Genomic DNA, 21,881 nt, shown 5'->3' with positions numbered 1-21,881 from the left:
ATACCCGGAGGAGTTATACAACGGAGGCAAACTTAGCTTAAACATCATCGAAGAGGAAAGCGAAGTAGAAAAAGTTTCGATTTTCCCACGTCGATTACTCGCTCGAGGCGTATCGACTGCACACATTTTTTTAAATTCTAAACTTCATAAAACCGACAATGCCTTGTCAAACAAATGACAAGAAAACAATTCCCAATCAAAGTGGCCTTTGCAATGACAATTAATATAGCACAGGGTCAGACTCTTCTGAGAGCCGGATTGTACTTGCCAGAATCCGTTTCTTCGCATGGAACTTTATATGTGCCATTTTCTAGAGTTCGTTCTTTGGGTGATATTTATGTTTGTTTCAAATAATATCATAACTAAAAATTTACACACGACAACATTGTTACCACTAATGTCGTCTTCAAAGAAGTTTTGTAAATTGCGCGCGATTATTCAGTAACAGACGTCATGATTGTTCCAACTGGTACATAACTCTCTTGTTAGAATTGCATTCAAATGTTTTGTATATTTTTGCAAGAAAACAAGTACAAAGAAAGTACTTTATGATACACCTACTTCTCTATTTAAAAGCCAATTACACCGTTTCCTTAACATGCTAATTCCCTGATTGCTTGAAAGTCGGAAATTTTCGCACTAATTTCCTTGTTTTATATAAAACGTATTAAAACGAACTGAGAGCCACTCTTGCCGAAAGTGGCGCCGCTATTATTCGAAAATGATATTCGCGCGGCTTGCCTTTAATATCAGAGGGAGGAAAAAGCGAACCACAATCACCTCTCTCGTGGGATTGTTACCTAGGTGTCACACCAGGGAAGCATCTCAGATAAGTGTAAATGGTCTAAATTCATTTAATTCATGCTACGGTGGCTTGGTATTAAATCCAGAACCATGCAGGCACATAATCAGAATTTCATCGGAGATTAGGTGGTATTCCGGTTGCCTACAGCAATGTGCTGTTGTCAAATCGCGTGCATCAGAAAAGGATACATTTAATTAAATCATCTATGCATTAAATTTGTGTGATGATGAAAGTTAAATTCATCGTTGGTTGTTGGCATGCATTATGAAGCGCAGTTAGCAGTGAAGTAGTCGGGGTACGAGTCGTACTTCATCGTCAGGACTGAAAATATCACTTTCATGCCCCAAAGCGTCGGCAGCCGAGGAGGAGATTACTCGGTGGAGAACCCGAGCAGCCTCCACTACCAGCATTACATCAGATCTTTTTTCAAGTGCAGAAAAAAAAACAAAAAGTAGTATGTCTGAGGAGATATGCCCCTGGGCTAGTGGTCTAGTCGATTGATAGTCGCCACATGGGAAAACAAATAGGAGAGACCAAAACAGATGAAGGCCCCCTGGCTAAGTGCTGGCATAACTTAATAATACTTCAACATCCGCGGATGCGTTACAGCTTACTTTAAATTCAGTTTGCCTACTTTCAAAATGAACTATTCAAAAAATTGCCGGGCTGCGCCAAATCTTCGCGAAATTTTTATCCTGTGGAATGTTAGTACGTTGGTCATTCAATAAGTGATGCCCCTTATTTTATTTCTCAGAACATATTTATTGTAAAGAGTCAGAATTTGGTGATAATATGCATCAACATGTATTGTCCATACCCTATTTTTCTGCGTAGTACCCATTGCGCTCTTAGGCATAGAGCCATCTTTTTGGGGGAGCATGTATTCCCTGGTGGTATAAGCTCTTGTCTTGTAGGCGTTTCCATGACGAGCGTGGCTGATCATGGAACTCTGTTTCTGCATCTCCTGAGGCTGTAACATTCTTTACCCATCACCCAACTTCACTCCTACCAACTGCAGCTTTACCATACCCTACACACAAACGTTTATGGATGTTCACCACGGTATCTTTTTCTGTACACAAAAATTCAATATTAGCACGCTGCTTTTAACGTTAGTCGTATGTAGACGCCATTTTGACGTTGTACTACGGTGCTGCTATCTGCTAGATAGGTGTCAAACTTCATCAGCGCAGAGAACAAACATCAATAGTGATGCACCGACTAGGACATTGATCTATGTATATCAATGGATTTAAAAAAAAATGAAGTGTATTACTTATTCAACGACCCTCGTATTTCGATATTCATTTTTGCGGCCTTAAAATAGCACACACAACAATGAAGAGGGTAAAATTTCGTTTGGGAGCGAAAGTGGCGCCGCTCCATTCATGCAGATGCTTTTATGACCGATACTACACTTGTACACACCTGGATTGTATTTGGAGAACGCTTCGTCCTCTCGCTCGACCACTCAAAACACGAAACACATTCACGTTCCGAGAACTCCGAGAACTTAAAAGCTCCCTGATAAAATCGAGTTCGCTGAAGTAATCTGCGCGAAAACCCTCCCGCACGCAGACCACGAGAAGGCAAAGCCCGGGGCATGTTCGCTTTCTCCGAATAAGACACACAATGACTGACATTTTAACGGCGTCTTTCCGTCATCAAGAACAGCACACGTCATGGGACATTAATACTCGTCCATATCGGGGAACACCGCGCCTGGTAATGATAAGAATTCAGAGATAATAGGAGACAATCATCCTCGCAATCAGAGGAAAATTGATAAGCTCTTGTCTCTTCCATTCATGCGGGTGGTCTTGAATGAAGGGACTCAACTTGGTGGCCAGATGGATAACATCGACACATCCTCATTTCCGAAGAAAGCGCCATTAATATTTCTCCAACCCATGCATTGCTATGCCCTTTCATTTAATTCCCATTACGACTATAGGCTTAAAAAACACACACATTCATTATTAAACATGATAAATTATTATCAGCATTGCGAGGTTGAAATGATTTATTCGGGTGTTTGTAAAGATCGCTAAATGATTTAGTTACAGTGTAAGAGTGGCAGTGAAGATTTCCCAGGTTTAACACCGGGTAAGATTCTTCAATTCTCCGTCAAACGTTTCGATGAACGACTTGCCCATCATCCTCAGGGATGTAGGAATCCCTGCGTCGCCGAAGGAACCACCACTCTCCGGCCTATAGAGGCAGGCGTTCAGCGGGACTATTTGCGATGACATTCCGTTCTCAGATCGCGCTAATGTAACATTTTACGCGCCTAAGAGCTGTTACTCCCACACTGTCCCCTGATTGGCTCTTGGATTTTCAAGAGGTGATCTCAAATTCTGCTCCTGCTGTCGCCGCTGTCTTTATGCTGACCATGTTGCCATTCTGTCGGATCTGAAGTAGCGTCTAAAGCAGTAAAGCACGTATTCCCTCGTGGACCAGTTCCTAACATTCGAGGAAGCGATCCACGGCATTAGAGTTCACGGACGACTTGAGGTTGGCAAAGGTAGGAATGGTAGGTATTGATAATCCCGGCATTTAAGACGAAAGGCAACAACAGCCAAAAGGAGAGGCTTTTCATTACGAATCTTATCTACGAATACGGAGAATCTTATCTAGCCAGAGCCCTCTAGATTGCATCTTTATAACTACGAAGTGAAGTCGTCGCAGCCCACCTTTGTTTGCCTCATCACAAACTGAGGACTGCGTTCAAGCACAGACGTCGAGGCGTTAAAAGCAGTGGCGTCTTGCCCATAAGGACTCTCGGACGCCGCCCCTCCCAAAGATTTGGAAAAGGAAAAATATAAATATCCATTAATTTATAATTATACATCTAATTAATCGAAGTTTTTTTCAATCGCATGCATCGAGAGTGTACGTTATTTCAGGTTATGACCGTTGCGTTATTTGTTAATGTTTGTTTAGCTGCCTAACACCCGACCGTCTTTTTCCCGCCCCTCGAGCTATCGCGTTGCGTGAAAAGCGCGTGCTACCGCGGGTTAATACCTTAAAAATAAATTTACTGCATGAAATGACTGCATAGGAATTGACCACGATCTGAAAACCTGAGTGCAAGAACCAGACGATCACCAATTTTTGCAAAAATGAGATTTCCAAAAACACATGAAGCTCCTGCCCCTTGACTAGAGGACATATTTTTTGCAACTGTAAGCTCCAAATAAGTTCAGCAGAAATTGTCGAAACCTACCTTCTACCGATTCTACCCTCTGAGTGACCATTATTATTTTCTATTTTTCTCAAAAATTCACCTTTAATTATTATCCGGTCCTTGAACTGTCTTTAATTACCTATATATTTAATGCTCTAAATTCAAATATATTGATAATAGAACTTATAGCACAGCGGAACTTCCCAAGGTCGCACCTCCAGTTTATGCTTCCAAATGTTTCTTTCTAGTTTTCTCTGTATTCAAAAAGTGAATGGGATAAATTTCAGATAGTGGGTAGGCCCTATATTGAGCAATGTCCCAAGCCTACAATGATGTCGGTGCGTCACTGGTGGAAATCCAATAACTATGCGGAAGCAGCTCTACTTGTTCCAATATGAAATAATTAGGTTGGGGAAGGACGTATGGACCACTGCACTTCAATGTCGTAGTAGGTATTACAACTTTTTGTTTTGCGAGGTAATGGCAATTTCCACCTCGCTATATTTAAAAATATAATATGTGAGTAATCAAACCACTTTTTTATGGTTAATTTCCTCCGCTAGCAATAATAGTTGATATAACTTTATTCAAAGTTAAATTGAATCAGCTTCTGATTTCTCACATGAGAATAAATTTAAAAAATCGATAAAAACGAGGGATTTCAATTTGAAATCGAAATAATGTTTGATCCAAAGGATTAATTATTGATTTATACCATGTCTCTTTTAAACTTCATTAATCTTATGATTACCCTAAAATCTCAATTACGTCGGAGGCAACAATTGATTTCAAGTACCCTTCATTCGTTACCATGGATGAGATGTTTAAGGCTCTGGCGCTAAGCAACAATGGGAGTTCCATGGAGGCCACTTCTCGGGTTCCTCATTTGGCCCTAATAGCTGCTTAGTTGTGGACTTGTTTTCGTTAAGCCATTGCTAAGAGTGAGAATGGGCTGCGTTCTTTGCTGCTGCCGACACCAGGAAATCTCGAAGGGAGGCTATCTGGGGGACATAGAAGACAAAGGAGAGGAGGAGCTTCCACCTATCCCCCACGATGGCAGTGGTGTGTGCTCGGGGTCCCATCACCACTTTCAGCCGCTGGTTGATCGGGGCCATGGGTCTTTCGAGCAGAGCTTTCGGCTGGAGGTGACTTCTCAATGGATGACATCTTCCACGAGTGGTACCTTCATGGCCTTCTTTAATACTAGTACTAAAGGAGGCCATAGGTACCTCAGTCAGCAAGCTGTGGAGTGAGTGAGAATGAACGGGGCCAGAGGAGGGTCACGGCCCTACTCTGACCTCGGGGGTGCGTGGTATAGGCCTGACCGGAACCGAAGGGGACCGGAAGGGGAATCCACACGTTAAATAGGATAACGAGCCGAAAGCGCGGCCTCCTGGGATCGGCATTGAATGCGCTGAAGAAACGGTGGAACACAACAATTGTTCAACACAAATAAAATTGAAATCAATCCATGTAAATTAATGACTCAAATAAAATATATCTTCATCTGTGTCTTGCCTTTATTAATCCTTCGTCCTTCAATCCCGACGAGAGTAATTGGATGTCCATGAGTTTTAAATATTTTTTATATTTCTCTGAGGCTTTGGAGGAGGATCTATCCCCTCACATCCCGTATTACCGAGAGTCTACTGCATTTAGTATTTATTAATCAAGCTTTATTAGTAAAACTAGATATTTTTGTTGAAAAAAAACGGAACATATGGTATCAAAAAATACCGATATTGCCTTTAAAAAAACTCACTAAAATATACAAAATATTAAAAATGTATGACCTCTCGGTGGAGTGCGCCCCCCCCCCTGCATTTGACTCACGAGCCGCCACTTGTTTAAAGTTTGTTTATATTGAAAATTCCAATTGAAAATTAAGGGAAACAGGCAATACACCAGCTATCAACACTTATAATAACTCCATAAGAGAGTTTCTAAAGTATCTAATAACTTAAGTTTATAGTAGTGTAAAGTAGTTTATCCTTTCCCTTGGACTACAACCTTGTCGCGGTGGAAAGGCTTGCGCGTTCCTATGACCCCTAGAGCTGCACTGGCGGGATTAATTCTAAATTATTTCCGGTAGGGCCACCCATGCCAGATAGGTCGACGGGTAACAGCCAGACGAAAGGTACCTAGTCCACGTGATGGTGTCACGTGAAAAACACTGTTGGAATAGAAGTGGGAAACCCTACCAACTATCTCTTCCCTGAAAACATGGAGTACAACCAAATGAGCCTCGGAATCTCATCGCCCGGGACCCGTCCGCAAAAGGGCGGGTGTCGGGCACGGCAGCGAGGTCGGAAAGGTCCTCGGGGTCGTCAACATGCGAAATCCTTGCAGAGACATATCATCAGCAGCAGCAGCATCAATGAAGAAAGAAGAAAAGAAGACGAAGAAGATGGAGGAGAAGAAGAAGTCGGCTATAAAGGTAGGGACGTGGAATGTGAGGACTATGATGAGGGCGGGGAAGTTAGAAGATATCAAAAGGGAAATGGATAAAGGGAGGATAGATATCTTAGTATTATGCGAGGTGAGGTGGAGGGATGGGGGGACTATTGGAGTGAAGGGTGTAGGGTTATTTATAGTGGAGGGGAAGAAAGCCAGCGAGGGGTAGCTTTAGTATTAAACGGGAAGATGGGTAAGCGTGTGGTAGGTATAGACCAGGTAAGCGATAGGATTCTGGTGGTAGAAATTGAGGCGCGGCCCACCAACCTTGTGGTGGTCCAAGTTTACATACCCACTAGCAATCAAGGGAGGAAGAAGTAGATGAGGTGTATGAACAGCTCGAGGAAATAATTAGATATACACCGGGTAAGAAAAATCTGGTAGTGATGGGGAACTGGAACGCCTCAGTCGGGGAAGGGAGGGATGGACACGAAATAGGAGATTTTGGTCTAGGAATACGAAACGACAGGGGTGAGAAAGCAGTTGAATTTTGCAGGAGAAACAAGTTATTTATCACAAACACGTGGTTCAATCATCATAAAGGGCGAAGGTACCCATGGAAAAGTCCAGGGGATGTGGGGAGATTCAAATAGACTACATTATGGTTTAGGAATAGTGTTAAAAAGTCGCGCAGCTTCTCAGCAGTAGATGCGGATTCAGACCACAACCTAGTACTTATGAAATGCAACGTAAGATAAGAAGACTTATGAAAGTTAGGAAGGCGAAGAAATGGAACGTAGAAGCCCTGAAGGGGAGTATGAGGAGAGAATATCAGGAACTAGTGGACATTAGTACACGGGAGATTGAAAGTACTAAGACTGTTGAGGAAAGATGGTATAATATTAAAACGGGAATAGCCAAAGAGGCGGAGAAGTCAACAGACGTTGACAGTATAAGGGTAAAGACGCCGTGGATAACGGAAAACATGATAAGGGAAATGGAGGAGAGGAGGAAGTGGAAGAACGTGGGCACAGAACAGGGAAAAAGAATGTATAGACAAATTAATAACCGATATCGGCGTGAAACTAAAAGAGCAAAGGAGGCTTGGTGGAAAAGACAGTGCGAGGAAAAGGAAAAGTTTCAGAAGGAAGGAGAGGTAGGCGCGTTATATGGCAAAGTTAAGTCGTTATAGGGCGACAAAAGAGGGCAAACCATGCCTAAAACTAAGGCTAGAGATGGAAGGATGCTAACCGAGCGAGAAGATGTGCAGAGTAGATGAAAAGAATACGTGGAGGATCTCTATGAAGAGAGGAACAGACCGGAGAGATTGACTTAAAGGATGAAAGTGAAGTGGGGGAGGATAATTTTGGGCCAGGGATATTAGATTCGGAAATAGAGAGAGCACTTCGTGATATGAAGGCTAGGAAAGCAGTAGGCGTAGACAATATCCCGTGTGAGCTTCTGAAGAATCTAGGGAAGGAAGGTAAGAAAAGGTTTTTCGAACTAGTGCGCAGGATCTATGAGGAGGGATGCTGGCCGGAAGATTTCGTGAAGACGGTTTTAATTCCGCTACCGAAGAAGAAGAAAGCTGTGGAATGCGGAGATTACAGGACTATTAGCCTAATATCGCATGCGGCGAAAGTGGTGCTGAGGATATTGAACAAACGAATGAAGGCGAGGGCAAACGAGTATTTGGGCGAAGATCAGTTTGGTTTCATGATGCAATAGCAGTAATGAAGTCCCTCTTGTAGAGGAACCTAGAATATGAGCAGGACGTGTATGCCTGCTTTTTGGATTTTGAAAAAGCTTTTGATAGAGTGAACTGGGTAAAGTTATTGGATATTCTCAAGAAAATAGGTGTAGATTGGAGGAATAGGCGACTGATTCGAAATCTGTATATGGCACAGGCTGCGCAAGTGAGGATAGCGGTCGGAGAATCTGGGTGGGCAATGAAGGGACGAGGAGTGAGGCAAGGCTGTCCTCTTTCGCCGCTGCTCTTTAACGTGTACGCTGAAGAGATGGTAAGGGAAGCGTGGGATGAGTTAGAAGCTGGGATAAAAGTGGGAGGAATGATGTTCAAATCAGTGAGATTCGCGGATGATCAGGCGTTGATTAGCCAGTCAGCGAGGGGGATTCAGTCTCTAGTGGTTGCGTTATACGAGCGTTGCGAGGAGTATGGGATGAGGATTAATCAGAAGAAAACTAAGGTAATGCTGTTTTGTAAAGCATCACGAGCGAGGAATGTGAGACTTAAGATAAAAGCGGGTGGTGAAAAACTTGAGCTGGCTGAGCAGTTCCACTATTTAGGCAGTACGTTAGAGGAAAACGGATACAGTAGTAAGGACATTAGGAAGAGAATAGCATTAGCAATGGAGGCGTTCATGAACACGAAGGAGCTTCTGAGAGGATCGTTATGTAAGAGTTTAAAGAAAAGGTTAGTGAAGAGTTTGATCTGGAGTGTAGCTTTCTAAGGTGCGGAAATGTGGACACTGAGGAAAGAAGACGAGAGAAGATTGTAGGCATTCGAGATGTGGGTATGGAGAAGAATGGAGAGGGTGAATTTGACGGAGAGGAAAAGGAACTACGAAGTGCTGGATATGGTTGTCGAAGAGAGGCAACTTTTAGATGAGATACGGAGGAGACAGAAGGTATGGATGGAGTTAGTGCTTAGCGGTGAGGGGATGTTGAAAATGGTGTTAGAGGGTAGAATGTTAGGGAAACGAGGGAGGGGAAGGAAAGAATACGATTTTTAGATATATTGAAATGCAGTAGGCCTTACAGTGAATTGAAGAAGATAGCGCTGGAAGGAAAGGGAGGCTTCCAGATCACTTCCTTAGTACTCTATGGAAACCTACCTTAATCGGTAGAATACTGTAATAAAAAATTATTTTATACTTAGTATTTAGCATAGTGATGATATAGTACAAGGAATATCATTCTGAAAGTATAAGGCATATAATTGCCAATATTAATCACTGCAAAAGCCCTGATGATGTTTCGATCGATGAGCGAAACGTTTGCAAAAGTAAAAATGAAATAATTCGGTTGCTCAACCCTTCATAAGCTAAATACCTGAGTTCAAATTAAGGTCAAGAATTTCCCCAATTGTAATGCTACTTCAATTACATCGGAAACATTGCACGAAATAAGTATTCTGTACGCTGTCCCACACGAGTGCAAATACACAGTCAACATTTAAAAAATTCCTACTTATCATTTTCAATGTCGAATTTCACCCTAAAAGTATATTCTCACGCGTGCGCGTGACTACGTATAAATACTTGCTGCGTGCAGTATATTGATATCGTCCGTCGTTGAATAGCGACAAGAGAAGGGATTTTCTCTCCGGCTTAGCAAGCTCCGTCTCCTGTTCTATAATGACAACTGGAGACGTCAGCATCTGGATCGGTTAAACCCCGTTAGGAATTCGTCCTGCAAGGAGATGCCTTTGTGGTGTAACTGGTTAGCATCCCTCCTAATTGCGAGCCGAAATATTTTTCACTGCGAATTACACTCTAAATGTATCCGAGTCCATTACATTAATTACGGACACCAGTTGAACTTCTACATCTTACAGCGTGTGCTCAGCTGTTTGGGAAGACGCAATGAGTGTGTATCATATGAGATAACATGTTGTTATAATTTAATTCGGGTGTGGTGAGTGTTCTAGTTGCGGCCTATTCTCAAACATGATCCTTCATTGTCCAGTCATTTCGTAGATGATTACGCTTAAGAAGAGAGATTTCAGGGGTCATGTCTTTGGTGAGATAGTCAAATTAAAATAATGATTTTCAATTGACTAAGTACTTAAATCTCACGTAATTTTGATGCTTTTATGCCACATCTAACCCTGAGGATGAGTAATTAACGTTCAGCAAAATTACAAGAATTTTGAAATAAAAAATCTAATACGATTTTCAGGGCCAAAAATGTTAGCTGAAATGGAAATAATATTAACGGTACGTACTCGTTGTATAAACGTTAGTAAATGCGCAATCGGTCCAAAGTTAATAGCTGAGCGGCCTCGGACATTTTCACGAACTGAGCGCGAAAGGGGTGGGGAAGTCCGGAAGCACATCCGGCAAATTTCGAGCCCTCTATCGGGAAGATCGGAAAGTAGGCCGTCGAGGGAGTAAAGGGGTAGAGGGTGCAATTGGCAAGTGATAAGTCGAAGCGCAGAAGCAAAGGGAACACTAAACCTTAATTTAACCATTTTATGAAAATACTCCACCTTAAAAACGGCCAATTATTTTCTTTGCTTGATCAATGCTTTGCTTAATCATGAAATTTCCATTCACTTCCAAAATATTTATGCAGTTAAAAAATTACCAATGAAAATTACTTTTCAAATATATCATTACCGATAAGTACTTACGAGGATGTAAGTCTCCCCAATTAATTCTTAAACGATTGGTTAATAACGTATTAACCAATTATTGCGATGTACTGATGGCCTTCGTTGATTCCAGAGTTAATAAAGTTAAAATCCTTGAGTTTATATTGTATTTATGGTAAATATGATGCGATACTGGACCTGGAAATCCGGAAAAAATTTGTTTCCATAAATTGTAGCATTAGAACATGTGTAAGCGTAGGAAAATCATACAAATGTTCAGTTGATACGTAAAAATGCAATTATAACTTTAATACACTATCGCGCCATTTCTCCTTGCATATCTACATCTACATAATACTCCGCAAGCCTCCAAAAAGGCGTGTGGCAGGGGGTGTTAGGACACCAGCCATATACACATAAAAAAGGAAGTGCTCTAACGAAGTTGGGACTAGCGTTTATTAAAGTCCTTTATGGTTCGGGGAAAAACGAATTCCCATATCTATCCGTTCGGCAAAACATCTCTCTGAATTTATCGCTTCTATCGGACCTGGAAATATAGTGTGGTTCTACTATCATATTCTCTGTGTCGCTCTTAAAGATATCCATTCTCAATTGTTCAAGCAATCTAAGCCGAGCGCGCAACCTCCGAGTCCCCAGCGGCTCCCAGCCGAATTCGCGGAGTAACGCTGTCTGTACGCCTGTAGCGGTTTTTGACGAACCGCGCAGCCTTCCTTTGTATTTTGTTCAGTCTCTCTGTACCGGATCCCTTACGCTCGCTGCATATTCAAGCAAGCATAATTGTAGAGTACAGACCTATCTACGAATATCCACACAAACTCAGCCATCACTAACTATATATCAAACATTCTGATAGTAATAAGTCAATTTTTTCCGCTCCTTATTCTGAAGGTGAATAACTAATGGAAAATAATAAATTTTGAGAGTAATGGCTAAATCACACGATCATTTTCTCTATCACTCAGAGTGATAGATAGAGAGATGGCTTTTCAGGGACCAAAAAAGCGAATGCTCGACCCATCTTACTCTGAACCACACGCTCATTCCCACCATCGCTCCTTCCATCGCTTTCCGAATATACTACTGCCATCCTGTTAAAAGACATACATCGCTGTTACAATCGCTGTTTGTTCACGTGCATTCCGATTGGCTGAAAGGTGTTTCCAGCGACGGAATGACGCATGTTGAAAAAAGCTAGGAAACCTACCATCCCTGGAGCCGTTAATACGTGTCAATAGGGTAGTTTTCTTCATCAAAGAAAACGAAACGCATTGCTTGAGATTCGTTACCCTCCATTACTGCAATCATAATTTACAAATTATTTGGTTTTGGAGATCCCAGTTTTGGCGAATGTTTATGGTCAATTTTAACCTCATTTGAAAAAGGCCAGTTTGGCGCCCATGCGATGCCACTCCACGTGACGTCACAAGGGGCCCTGATGCTATACGAGTATGTAGTCAGGAGTTTTACATCGTCTGAGATTACCAATGCATGCATGAGACACAGAGCTCAGGGAAACATTTCTAATAATAACCACCTATTAAAATTGCATATGGTCGGAAAGTTTCCTTCGTTTGATACGGTATTAATAATCCTTATTTAAGCCAAGTGCTACCTACTGGCAGGGTACTCTACGCTACCGCCATGCTCACCAGCAAGTAGCCTGCATCGTAGCGGCGTTCATAGCCTCGCACCCAGGTGGCCTCACACAGCAGCAACCAGACGCCACATGAGCTTTTCCCAGTATTCATACTTAGCCGTCTCGTTTTCGCATGCTTTAAAATTTTCACTTTTATTTTAATCGCGAAAAATAGATATCGTCATTTAAAAATCTAAAAGCGTGAGATGCTTACTTCAGGAGTAACAATCTTCCGATTCAGGCAACGACATAGGAAACCACCCTATTTGTGATGCCATCAGATGGAATGATCAACTTGTAACAATATTTTCAAAAGTAATAAACATTAATTTACGATACTAACCTCATTTAGTAATTTAGTTGGCTAATAATGAATAAAATGTAATGTCACGTCACTAAAGGTAACTTTTACATCATAACTACATTGCAATGACTCAATTTTCACACGTTTATTAGCGAATTCTGCATTCCATCTGTATTTATATTCGCATTGTCACAAGAATCCACCTAAATTTAGGAAAGTTCTTGTTCACCACTTGTACTCTATTTTAAACAGAAAAAGAGCCTCCAAAGACCGTAACGTTCAGGATCACGTCACGGATACGAAACAAATCACTGTGCTGGTTTGCTGGAGCGTGAGTTTTCGCAGCAGAGACCAACCCCAGCCTCTTAACAGGAAACCCTCACAAGCACTCACTCACCTCGAAGGTAACTTTGCTAGGGTTGCAGGGACCATGACAAGGATGTCTTGGTTGAAATACCACTCAAACACACACGCCCATTCAATGTTAATACCTAGGGCTCAACTCCAAGAGAAAATACACGGGCCGGAGCGATGGCACGATTGCTATAAGTATAGTTTGAAAGATAAGGGAACTTCTATTTTCCGCTATTCAATCCGTCGCGTCGCCTACTTTGTGAGCCATTCGCGAAAAAGGGTCGCCAGCCTTAACCCTTTCGCAGATAAGTTGATGACGCGAGGAATCCATATCGAACGGATAACCGCTCTACAATGATGAGTCTCTAACGTCATCGTTTTTAGGGAGAGCAAAAATTATGAAGGACCACCATTTCCATCGTTGGTTGCAGTTTTCTATCGCTGAACATGTACGTGAAATAGAGCAACAGCCAATCAGAGAACGAGAACAAACGGATACTGTAGCAATGCCATTGAAGTTTATGATATCGGCTATAGTAAACGTCGTATACGCCTCAAATGACCATGTGATTAAGATATTTACAGCCTTAGCAATCTTTTACACGGTCATTGAATATAGCATAGCTGAAATGATGTCTGGACTTTTGCAGACTTGTAAAATTATGATCGTGTGATTCAGACTTTAGACACTTATGAGCCATGCCCCTAAACGAGTAAATGCGCCAAAACTCGAATGGCGTCATCGACTCATAAAAAGTTCGGAACATTTTGGAGTTTTTTTCTATTTTAAGATAATAAGAAAGGGAGTGGTTGAAATGGAGAACATTTCTTTCGTTGTGACTCCTCCATCCGTTTAAATATTTTGATCACTAGCGATTGCGGATCTGAGTAAAAGTTGAAGACCATAATCAATCAGAATAGTTTTCAAATTTTAAGTTTACTATGGGCATTTGACACAGTTGAGTATTTTTCTCAATACGTCTTGCCAAGAAATACTTATTATTCCTTTGGGGAGCTATAAAGACATCACCGTGAAACGAAGATTGGTTTTTAATCCGTTAAGTCATTTTCCTAGGTCAGCCGAATGCGGACAATAATATAAATGCGTTAAAAATAACAATCGAATAATCTTTCGAAATATTTATCATTTATTTTATTTATTTTTAATTTTAATCTGGTGAAGGAAAAAAATTACTTTGATCTTTCAAGAACCATCTTCCTTAGTACACGAATGTCAATACGCTAACCGCAGGCTGATCACGTGACAATTTCCTGGGAAATGGCAATGGCTAATTATGATTTTACGAGTAACTTAAATAATTAATTGCAAAGGAGCAAGAAGGAGTATTACTAAATAACAATTTCTACTTTCCTTCTACACTAATCAAAAATGCGGCATTGAAATCGCGTGAACCCTCCATTGTAAGTTGTGGGAATCGCAAGTCGTCGGCTGCTGCGTTCACAAAAAGCAGACGATGGGAATGCAGAGATAAAAGCGGAAATTCTTGGCGGTCAGACGAGCGGTTTTTGTCCCCAATTATCCACTTGCTTAAGAGCTCAAAACACTGCCGCAGCCTCGATGAAATGAGAAGAGATATGTAGTAATTAATTCAGCGTTTAGTGACTTCAAAGGGTGGAGTGAAGATGACCAGTACAACGAATTCCTTCAGGGCATCCAATAATGACCGCCAAAATAAACTGATTCATGAAAAATGCCATCAAAATTCCATCCATCTAATCGAGGAGTTGAGTAATGAGAATGTTGCGGTACTCTAACCGGTTGATATTATGTCCCGGCAAAATGTAAGAGAATGCTTTCAGAAATCAAGAAATAGTCTGATATCGATAAGAAGAAACAAAATGAAGAAATCGATACACCATAAATTATAATCATATTTAATAATCATAGAAAGAGTCTGGAACTAAGCAATATGGAATCATACACTGGTTTGGTGCCTACTTTACCGATTAAAACTTTTGCAGGTTGCGCAAAAAATGTCAGTAGAATAATGAGACCATGGTAACAAAAAACTGCTCCACCCCACTTCTTAAGAAGATGAATTCACAACCATTAAGGCACCTATTCATTAATTAAGTTCTTCAAGTATTTAATAACCTTTTGCGGTGAAAAGGCAACACAAATACTTATTCTGGGACATTAAAATCGGATTTTGTAGAACCGAGGCCATATGAATTAAATCTTTTGGCAATCACATTTGGCAACCTGGGACCAAAACTGTATCGTTCACTGCCTGATAACGCGGCCATCGTAGATACCGAATTTTGATCAATTAAAGCGGTTAAAGTATGCTTTAGGAGCCATTAATAAGTCGAGTTTTCGCTTAAAAAGGCTACATAAAATGTGAATACATTATCTCGACTTGTAAGCAGTTATACTGAGTTTTACTATTCTTATTTTGAATAAGAATTAACGATGATATTTTTACTTTTTCGTCCGTTAATCAAATACTTTATCATGTAACTGCAGAAACAGAATTAGCACCTTGCCTGTCCGTCTTTAATTAATTATAACGGTAAACCCAATACACTTATTTGTCCTCTGGGGTACCTGCCTTATGTTAATTTAGGTAAATTGCAGATGGCACTGTAAGATTTTAATGGAAAAAAATCATAATTATAATTATTATTACTAATAATCAAAGAAAATATAATGATAGCAGTCAAATGTCAAGACTTCAAAGTCACTACGTAAATATACTCCTCATATTTATTTCGCAAAACTATTAGAGAAGTGAAATTTGGTTGCAAGGGACTAATGGAGCTCATTTTTACAAAATGTCTTTTCAGTGTGAGAAAGAACGGATGAGGGTTTTAAGTTTCAGGTCTATTATTCTGTAGCATTCGCGGTAGTTCAAACACGATGGGTGATACTTACAAATTTTATTAGAAGTAGAAGCATTAGTACGACGAAACCTTTCGAAACCTAAGTTCCGTAAAGGCCGTTTTACACGGGGCACGGAATTGCGCAGGTTAGAGCTGCATTAATTTCTAAGATGACGTGGAATTGCGCGAATGCATGAACGAAATTAGAACAGGGGCTATTTTGCCGTCTCGCATCCATGCATTCTCGCATGTGTTCTAGCAATTCACCGCTTTACACGACGCAATTTTGATTGCGCCTTCGCACGTACGTCAGATTGCGCAATTCCGTGTACCGTGTGAAACGGCCTTAACAATGCAGCAAGGCATGTTGTGACCAAGGGGAGAGCATTCAGGAGATCCAATTCCATCCCAAAGAAGGCTGATTTCAGCTGCCACTTCCGTCGCATTTTAATCTGTTTTCAAAAATGGAGGAGTAATGAGTGCAATTTGATCCACTTTTTCCAATATTTTGCAGTATAATGTTTGTAATTGCGAGGAATAGCATTGAGCTTTTATGATGTTGATAGATCACATCATCATGTACATAAATTTCCGTCAGCAACCCTAATTATATCTTATTTCCTCGTGAAACTCGGATCACTTTGTCCGTCAGCGACGCGAGTGGCGATTTCTTTAAACATGCGCGGTGGGCGACAACACATTTAGAGGCCGATTTGAGGACTGATCCTCTTTTGTAGTATTTGTGGTTGTGACTCTTCCTGGCGATTATTCCCTCAACATGGTTGGCATGAGCAAGTATTAAGGCCGTTTTACACGGGGCATGGAATTGTGCAGGTTAGAACTGCATTAATTTCTGAAATGTCGTGTTATTACGCGAATGCATGATCGAAATTAGAACAGGGGCTATTTTGCCGTCTCGCATCCACGCAATCTCGCATGTGTTCTAGCAATTCACCGCTTTACAGGACGCAATTTTGACTGCGCCTTCGTACACACGTCAGATTGTGCAAGTACGTGCCCCGTGTATAACGGCCTTTATAGAGGGCCTGCACGGAGAAGGCCGCAGTGCGTCCCGTTGAATCTTGATCTATGTTGCCACTCTGTTTGTACTACATATAGGTTTTCCGAAATGTCCGCATCATGGCGATGGGTGCGGATTGACCCATTTATTTCCAATATTTTGCAATATGTCATTTGCCAATTGCGAGATGTGGCATTGATAAGTTATGAACTCAATAGATCCCAATCACGAAGATGAATTTCGGCAAACATCGTTAACTATAGCTCACTATAGTATGGAATCACTTTGCCTCTATTTTACAACTCAATGTCCGTTGTCTTCTCAAAAACAAATATGGAGACAGATTTTGAGACACCATTTTGTCATTGAAACTATGCTTCGAATGATTCCCATATCATGTTTGATTGACACTGAATGAGATAAGCTACAGAGGTGGACCAAGTTGAAAGACCACCACGCTCTCTGGATCTAAAATCACTTTACTTTCCTTTGTGAGTACATTTGAAAGAAAGAAAGAAAAGTGAATTGAACCTCAATACAAGATGTTCACAGCATCTGAGCCAGAAAAATGGAAGGCAGCTAAACCACATACGCAATACATTCCACATATGCATCAAAGTCGTGCTCTCCATGGCAAAAACTTAGAAATGGACTGAGAAATGCGGAGGACACACCACCTTCCCAAGACGAAGGAGTTTACGCGATACCCTACCAAGATTGCCCTAATTAATACATCGGCGAAACTGCACGCTTGGTTAAAACCAGAATAAAAGAACACAAGTGTGCCATTCCACTGGCATAACAATTGAAGTCGGCGGAGAATGCAGCCTCGAGACACGCGGTTGACTTTCAAAATGCCAAAGTAAACGCCAAGGTGACAAGCATCAAAGCCCGGCGAATCCGTGGAAATGTGACCAGAACTTCAACAGGGACTTGAAAATCATGGGATCCTTCTCTGAAGTTGTAAAAAAATAAAAATGAAATGACAACTCCTTTCCCCCTTCCACTTTCAACATCCTTCCCTCCATGAACCCTTATAAATACCCTCCATGGAAAAACTACCCCTATTCCCTGAGAAAAAATGACAGACAGCAATGGCCACGATACGTCGGGCAACAAACCGAATAAGTACGCGAGGCACACCCGATTAAACATCACCGAATGCTGGAACGACCCGCGAAAGCTTCTACGAAGATAACCACCCTGGCACTATATAGTACATACATCGAAATACTCATTTCTGGGTTGCCCTTTATTCTGATATATACTGAAAGAAATAAACATTCCGCATCACCACAAGGAAGTTGTTGAAGGATTAGAGGCGTTTTTACTGTAAAAACAAACAATTAATATAATTCCATTCTGTTCTGTGATTTCATCATATCTCAAGTAGAACAATTTGTAAGTTCCACATAAACATAATTTTGAACGATTGCCGCGGTGCGACATCATTTGGTATCATATAGAACCATCATGATGTTCGCCACAAAAAGTTCACTTAATTTAAAATGAGGCAATTCCTCCTATCGACGCCTCATGCTGCTTATTATTCCATTGTATTTTATGCATGCTCGGACCTCAAAACTAACTCCTAATTCTTCCATACCCATCTCCATTCCCGGTTGTTGGGCATTTTTCTTAAGTTGGCATTCCTGTGTCGAGGCACCATGAGCCACCCTCCCACCCACCCGGCAGGGGGCGTGTGTGGGAGTGGGGGAAGGAAGTGGCCATGGCGACGGCGGGAGCTCCTTCCTTATCGAGGACGGAAGCTGCGAACGGGGCGGGGGAGATACTTGGGGCCCAAAGGGGGCCTCAAACACACACACAGACTAGAGAGGCGGCGACGGCGACAGCACTCACACACACACGCGCGAATGTTCGCCATCTACACCAAAAATTCACCAATGGCGCCCACCAACCAACCAACCTCCATCCATCACTCTCTCGCGGCGAATTCAATTAATTTCATTGTTGCCCTAATTTCGGGAGCAAATTGGATGCGAATTGGCCCAGTGCGAGCCTCAGATACAAAAACAAAAAAGTGTGCTCGACCGCAGAAATTCTAATGTGAGAACGAAGGCTTCCCCGCTCTTGCGATTCTAAAATTCTCCAGTTTTCGGTTGCCAGCGCAACGGTTGCTGCGCAGCGAGTCTTTGACCTGAAGATGCTGGCAGTAATTGCCAGAGAAACTGTTGTCTTTTACTAGATGGCAACCGATTCGGTAGTAACCCAAAAATGGAGAATGTGATGCAGAAAGTCAGAAACCCTATTGAACATGTAGCAGAGATTATGTATACAAAATAAGCGAACTCATTTATAGAAGAGTGAAACTGTTTCGACTAAATACAAAATATGCAAAGAACAGTAGACGATCAAATACACTCAATGTATCCACGTTTATGTAAAGTACAAATAGCACTCACCAATGCAGCAACATCAGCCGCCTCAGCGGTAGTGTCACGACGCATACTTCGCAGGATACGAGTCCTCTCCATTCTCCAATTCCCTCGCCTTCCTCACACACCCTTCAACTTGACGTAAGCCCTAGGTAAGGTTCTGCAAGAATAAAAATGAAAATATTAAAAAAAACAATAAAAATCAGTATATAGTTCATAAAATAGCACCCGAAGAGCGCTCACAAATATTTTCTGCTCCTGTATTTATACTGAGAATCAGTAAACTTAAATCTACATGGCCAAATACGTAAGAGCTTCCTATTTCATAAGATATTATTCAAGTATTCGTCCTTATTTTCGTAACAAAGGATTTCGTGAAAATATGCTCTTGGATAGACAGACACGACATCTCAACAGTCCTACATTAGAAAGGTAACACTGGTCCCCTACACTTGCTGTGCCATTTTCCCTCTTCGTAGGTGTTAAAAGCACAATCATATCCGTTGAAGATTTGTTATAACTACCCACAAGTAAGTGGATCTGTGCCCGGTATAAATACCGGATATAAATTTGTGAATTGTGGTCTCATCATTAGCCCTCAGGATTAACCCCACGATATCAATAGTTATTGCCCAACGGGTTCAATCGCGCAGGTACTGCAAGGCCCAATCGCTGGACCATATTTCTCACTTATCTCTCGCAAATTATTATCAATATGACGTTACGCGCGTCATATTAAAAATAGTTTGATCTGGCTTGCTCTAGCGATCTTAGCTTAGCGTGCTTTCGTCGTCAATGACCATCGTTTATCGCCACAAGTAGCCGGAAGGTTTCCTTTGCGTGGGGTACCACAAGGTACCATTCATGGCCCACAATGCTTTCCCCACGGTCGCAAATTATGAAAAAGGTCTGGTGAGCGCGTGTCGCCCACGCGACGGGTAAACAACTACCCCAAACATGAGCGGGGTTTGTGTGTGGAGGTGGGGAATTTTCAGCGCATTCCAATGGCCGCCTTTGTGCGTAATAAGCATTCATGTCACGCGCGGCACCCTCGCCTCGTTCTCTTAAAGGCGACCGCTCCGGAGCAAGGGCTCTCTTCTCTTTCGCAGCGTGCGTTGCGACATCTCAGATGGCCCACTGCGGCGAATCAGAGAATCTGACGCACATTTATGGAGACAAATATTTCCTCTCCGTCACGAGGTCGGATGAGTGGGGTCTCGCCGATTACCGCACTAATAATATTATAAACGACCTCCCACGCAGAACCGGTGCGAACTGATGGTCCCCGAGGGGGAAGCGGAGAGAGTGCCTTTGAAAATCGAGGGTGCTGGTAAAAATCTATTTTTTAGGGGTTGGTGCAAAAATAAAATTAGTAAAATATATAACACATTAAAATATCTGTGAACACAAGAATAGGTATGAGAGGTTTTCATCGATGTGGTTGTGCGATGCATTAACACGTAGAATTCTTCGATTATAAGAAAGTATTTTACACGGTGTGCCACAAAAAATGTTTTTACTAATTACAGACATTCGGATTACACGAAAAAAATAATTAATTACATACGCGACTTTCTGATTGATGATAAGAGAAAATAACGGAGTTGGCTCTAATGTAGTAAAAGTCACATCCGGTTTCCTACAAGGAAGCAAAATCATTCCCTTTTCGCTCATTATGCACATAAATGACCTGTACTCCCGAATTCGCAGCAAAAAAACGTTTATTTGCTAAAGATGCTGTCGTATATCGCGAAAACAGTAATCTCAACGACTTTGAAATCCTATCGTTGGACCTGATCGACGTGGATTCGTGGAGCCCACAGTTGGGCATTGAACTCAATCAGGATAAATGCACGGCAGTGCATATTTCGCGTAAGGCGTCCAACGATCCAACGATGTATATTTTCTGGATGCTGTTGGCATATAGGCGTCTAATGAAGTCTGGGAATTACAATAACTTCAGACCTCTCGCGAGGAACCCATGTGAGAAATATATGGGGCACATCCCGAGGAGTTCAGGATTCGATAAGCGCGAAGAAGTAGGGTTTACGGATGAGCAAAATGGAATGGCGTATTCCGCACTACTCAGTCCGTACCTTGACTATGAGACAAGCATAAGGCGTAGAAATATTCAATCTGTGAACTAAACAAAATACTAATGTGAGTAAAGCTGTGCGATTCGTCACAAACTGATGTGAGCGGACAGAAAACGGGATACACAGCTTTTACATGAAGAAGGTCGCCAGAGACTCGGAGGCTACGAGCTAGGCTTGATTGTCTGACCAATTAAGAGCAGGTATATATTTCAGAGCGACGCGAAAACATCACCTTAGCACATGACTATGTTTCTAGCCGCTAAAAAAAAAACGAAAAACGGGGATATTTCGCCTAACGGATAGGTGTAGGAATTCGTTTTTCCCTCGAACAATAGGGAACTTAAACAAATGGCAGACAGGACTCATAAATCAGTGGTCAAATGACACCGGCACGATTTACTTATTTTTTTTAAATGGCCGTTGCACTAAAAACCCCTGCTTTACTTCTATCGAGGTGGCCAGCGGGATCGTGCGCGAATACGAGCCG

The 21,881-nt window shown here is 41.7% G+C and overlaps 1 protein-coding gene across 1 annotated transcript in view; it reads right to left on the bottom strand.

Annotated features, from left to right (window-relative positions):
* LOC124159563 (laminin subunit gamma-1) overlaps positions 1-19,412 on the bottom strand; it is a 390,848-nt gene extending 371,436 nt beyond the window's left edge. Inside the window, exon 1 of the mRNA XM_046535458.1 lies at positions 19,326-19,412. Within this exon, the coding sequence (XP_046391414.1) occupies positions 19,326-19,397 (72 nt within the window). The 5' untranslated portion in view covers positions 19,398-19,412. The remainder of the gene's footprint in view (positions 1-19,325) is intronic.
* Between the last annotated feature and the right edge of the window lie 2,469 nt (positions 19,413-21,881).

Source organism: Ischnura elegans, chromosome 5 (assembly GCF_921293095.1).
Source record: "Ischnura elegans chromosome 5, ioIscEleg1.1, whole genome shotgun sequence".
NCBI lineage: Eukaryota > Metazoa > Arthropoda > Insecta > Odonata > Coenagrionidae > Ischnura > Ischnura elegans.
Note: the sequence above shows the minus strand (reverse complement) of the source record. Positions and strands in the feature narration are given on the sequence as shown.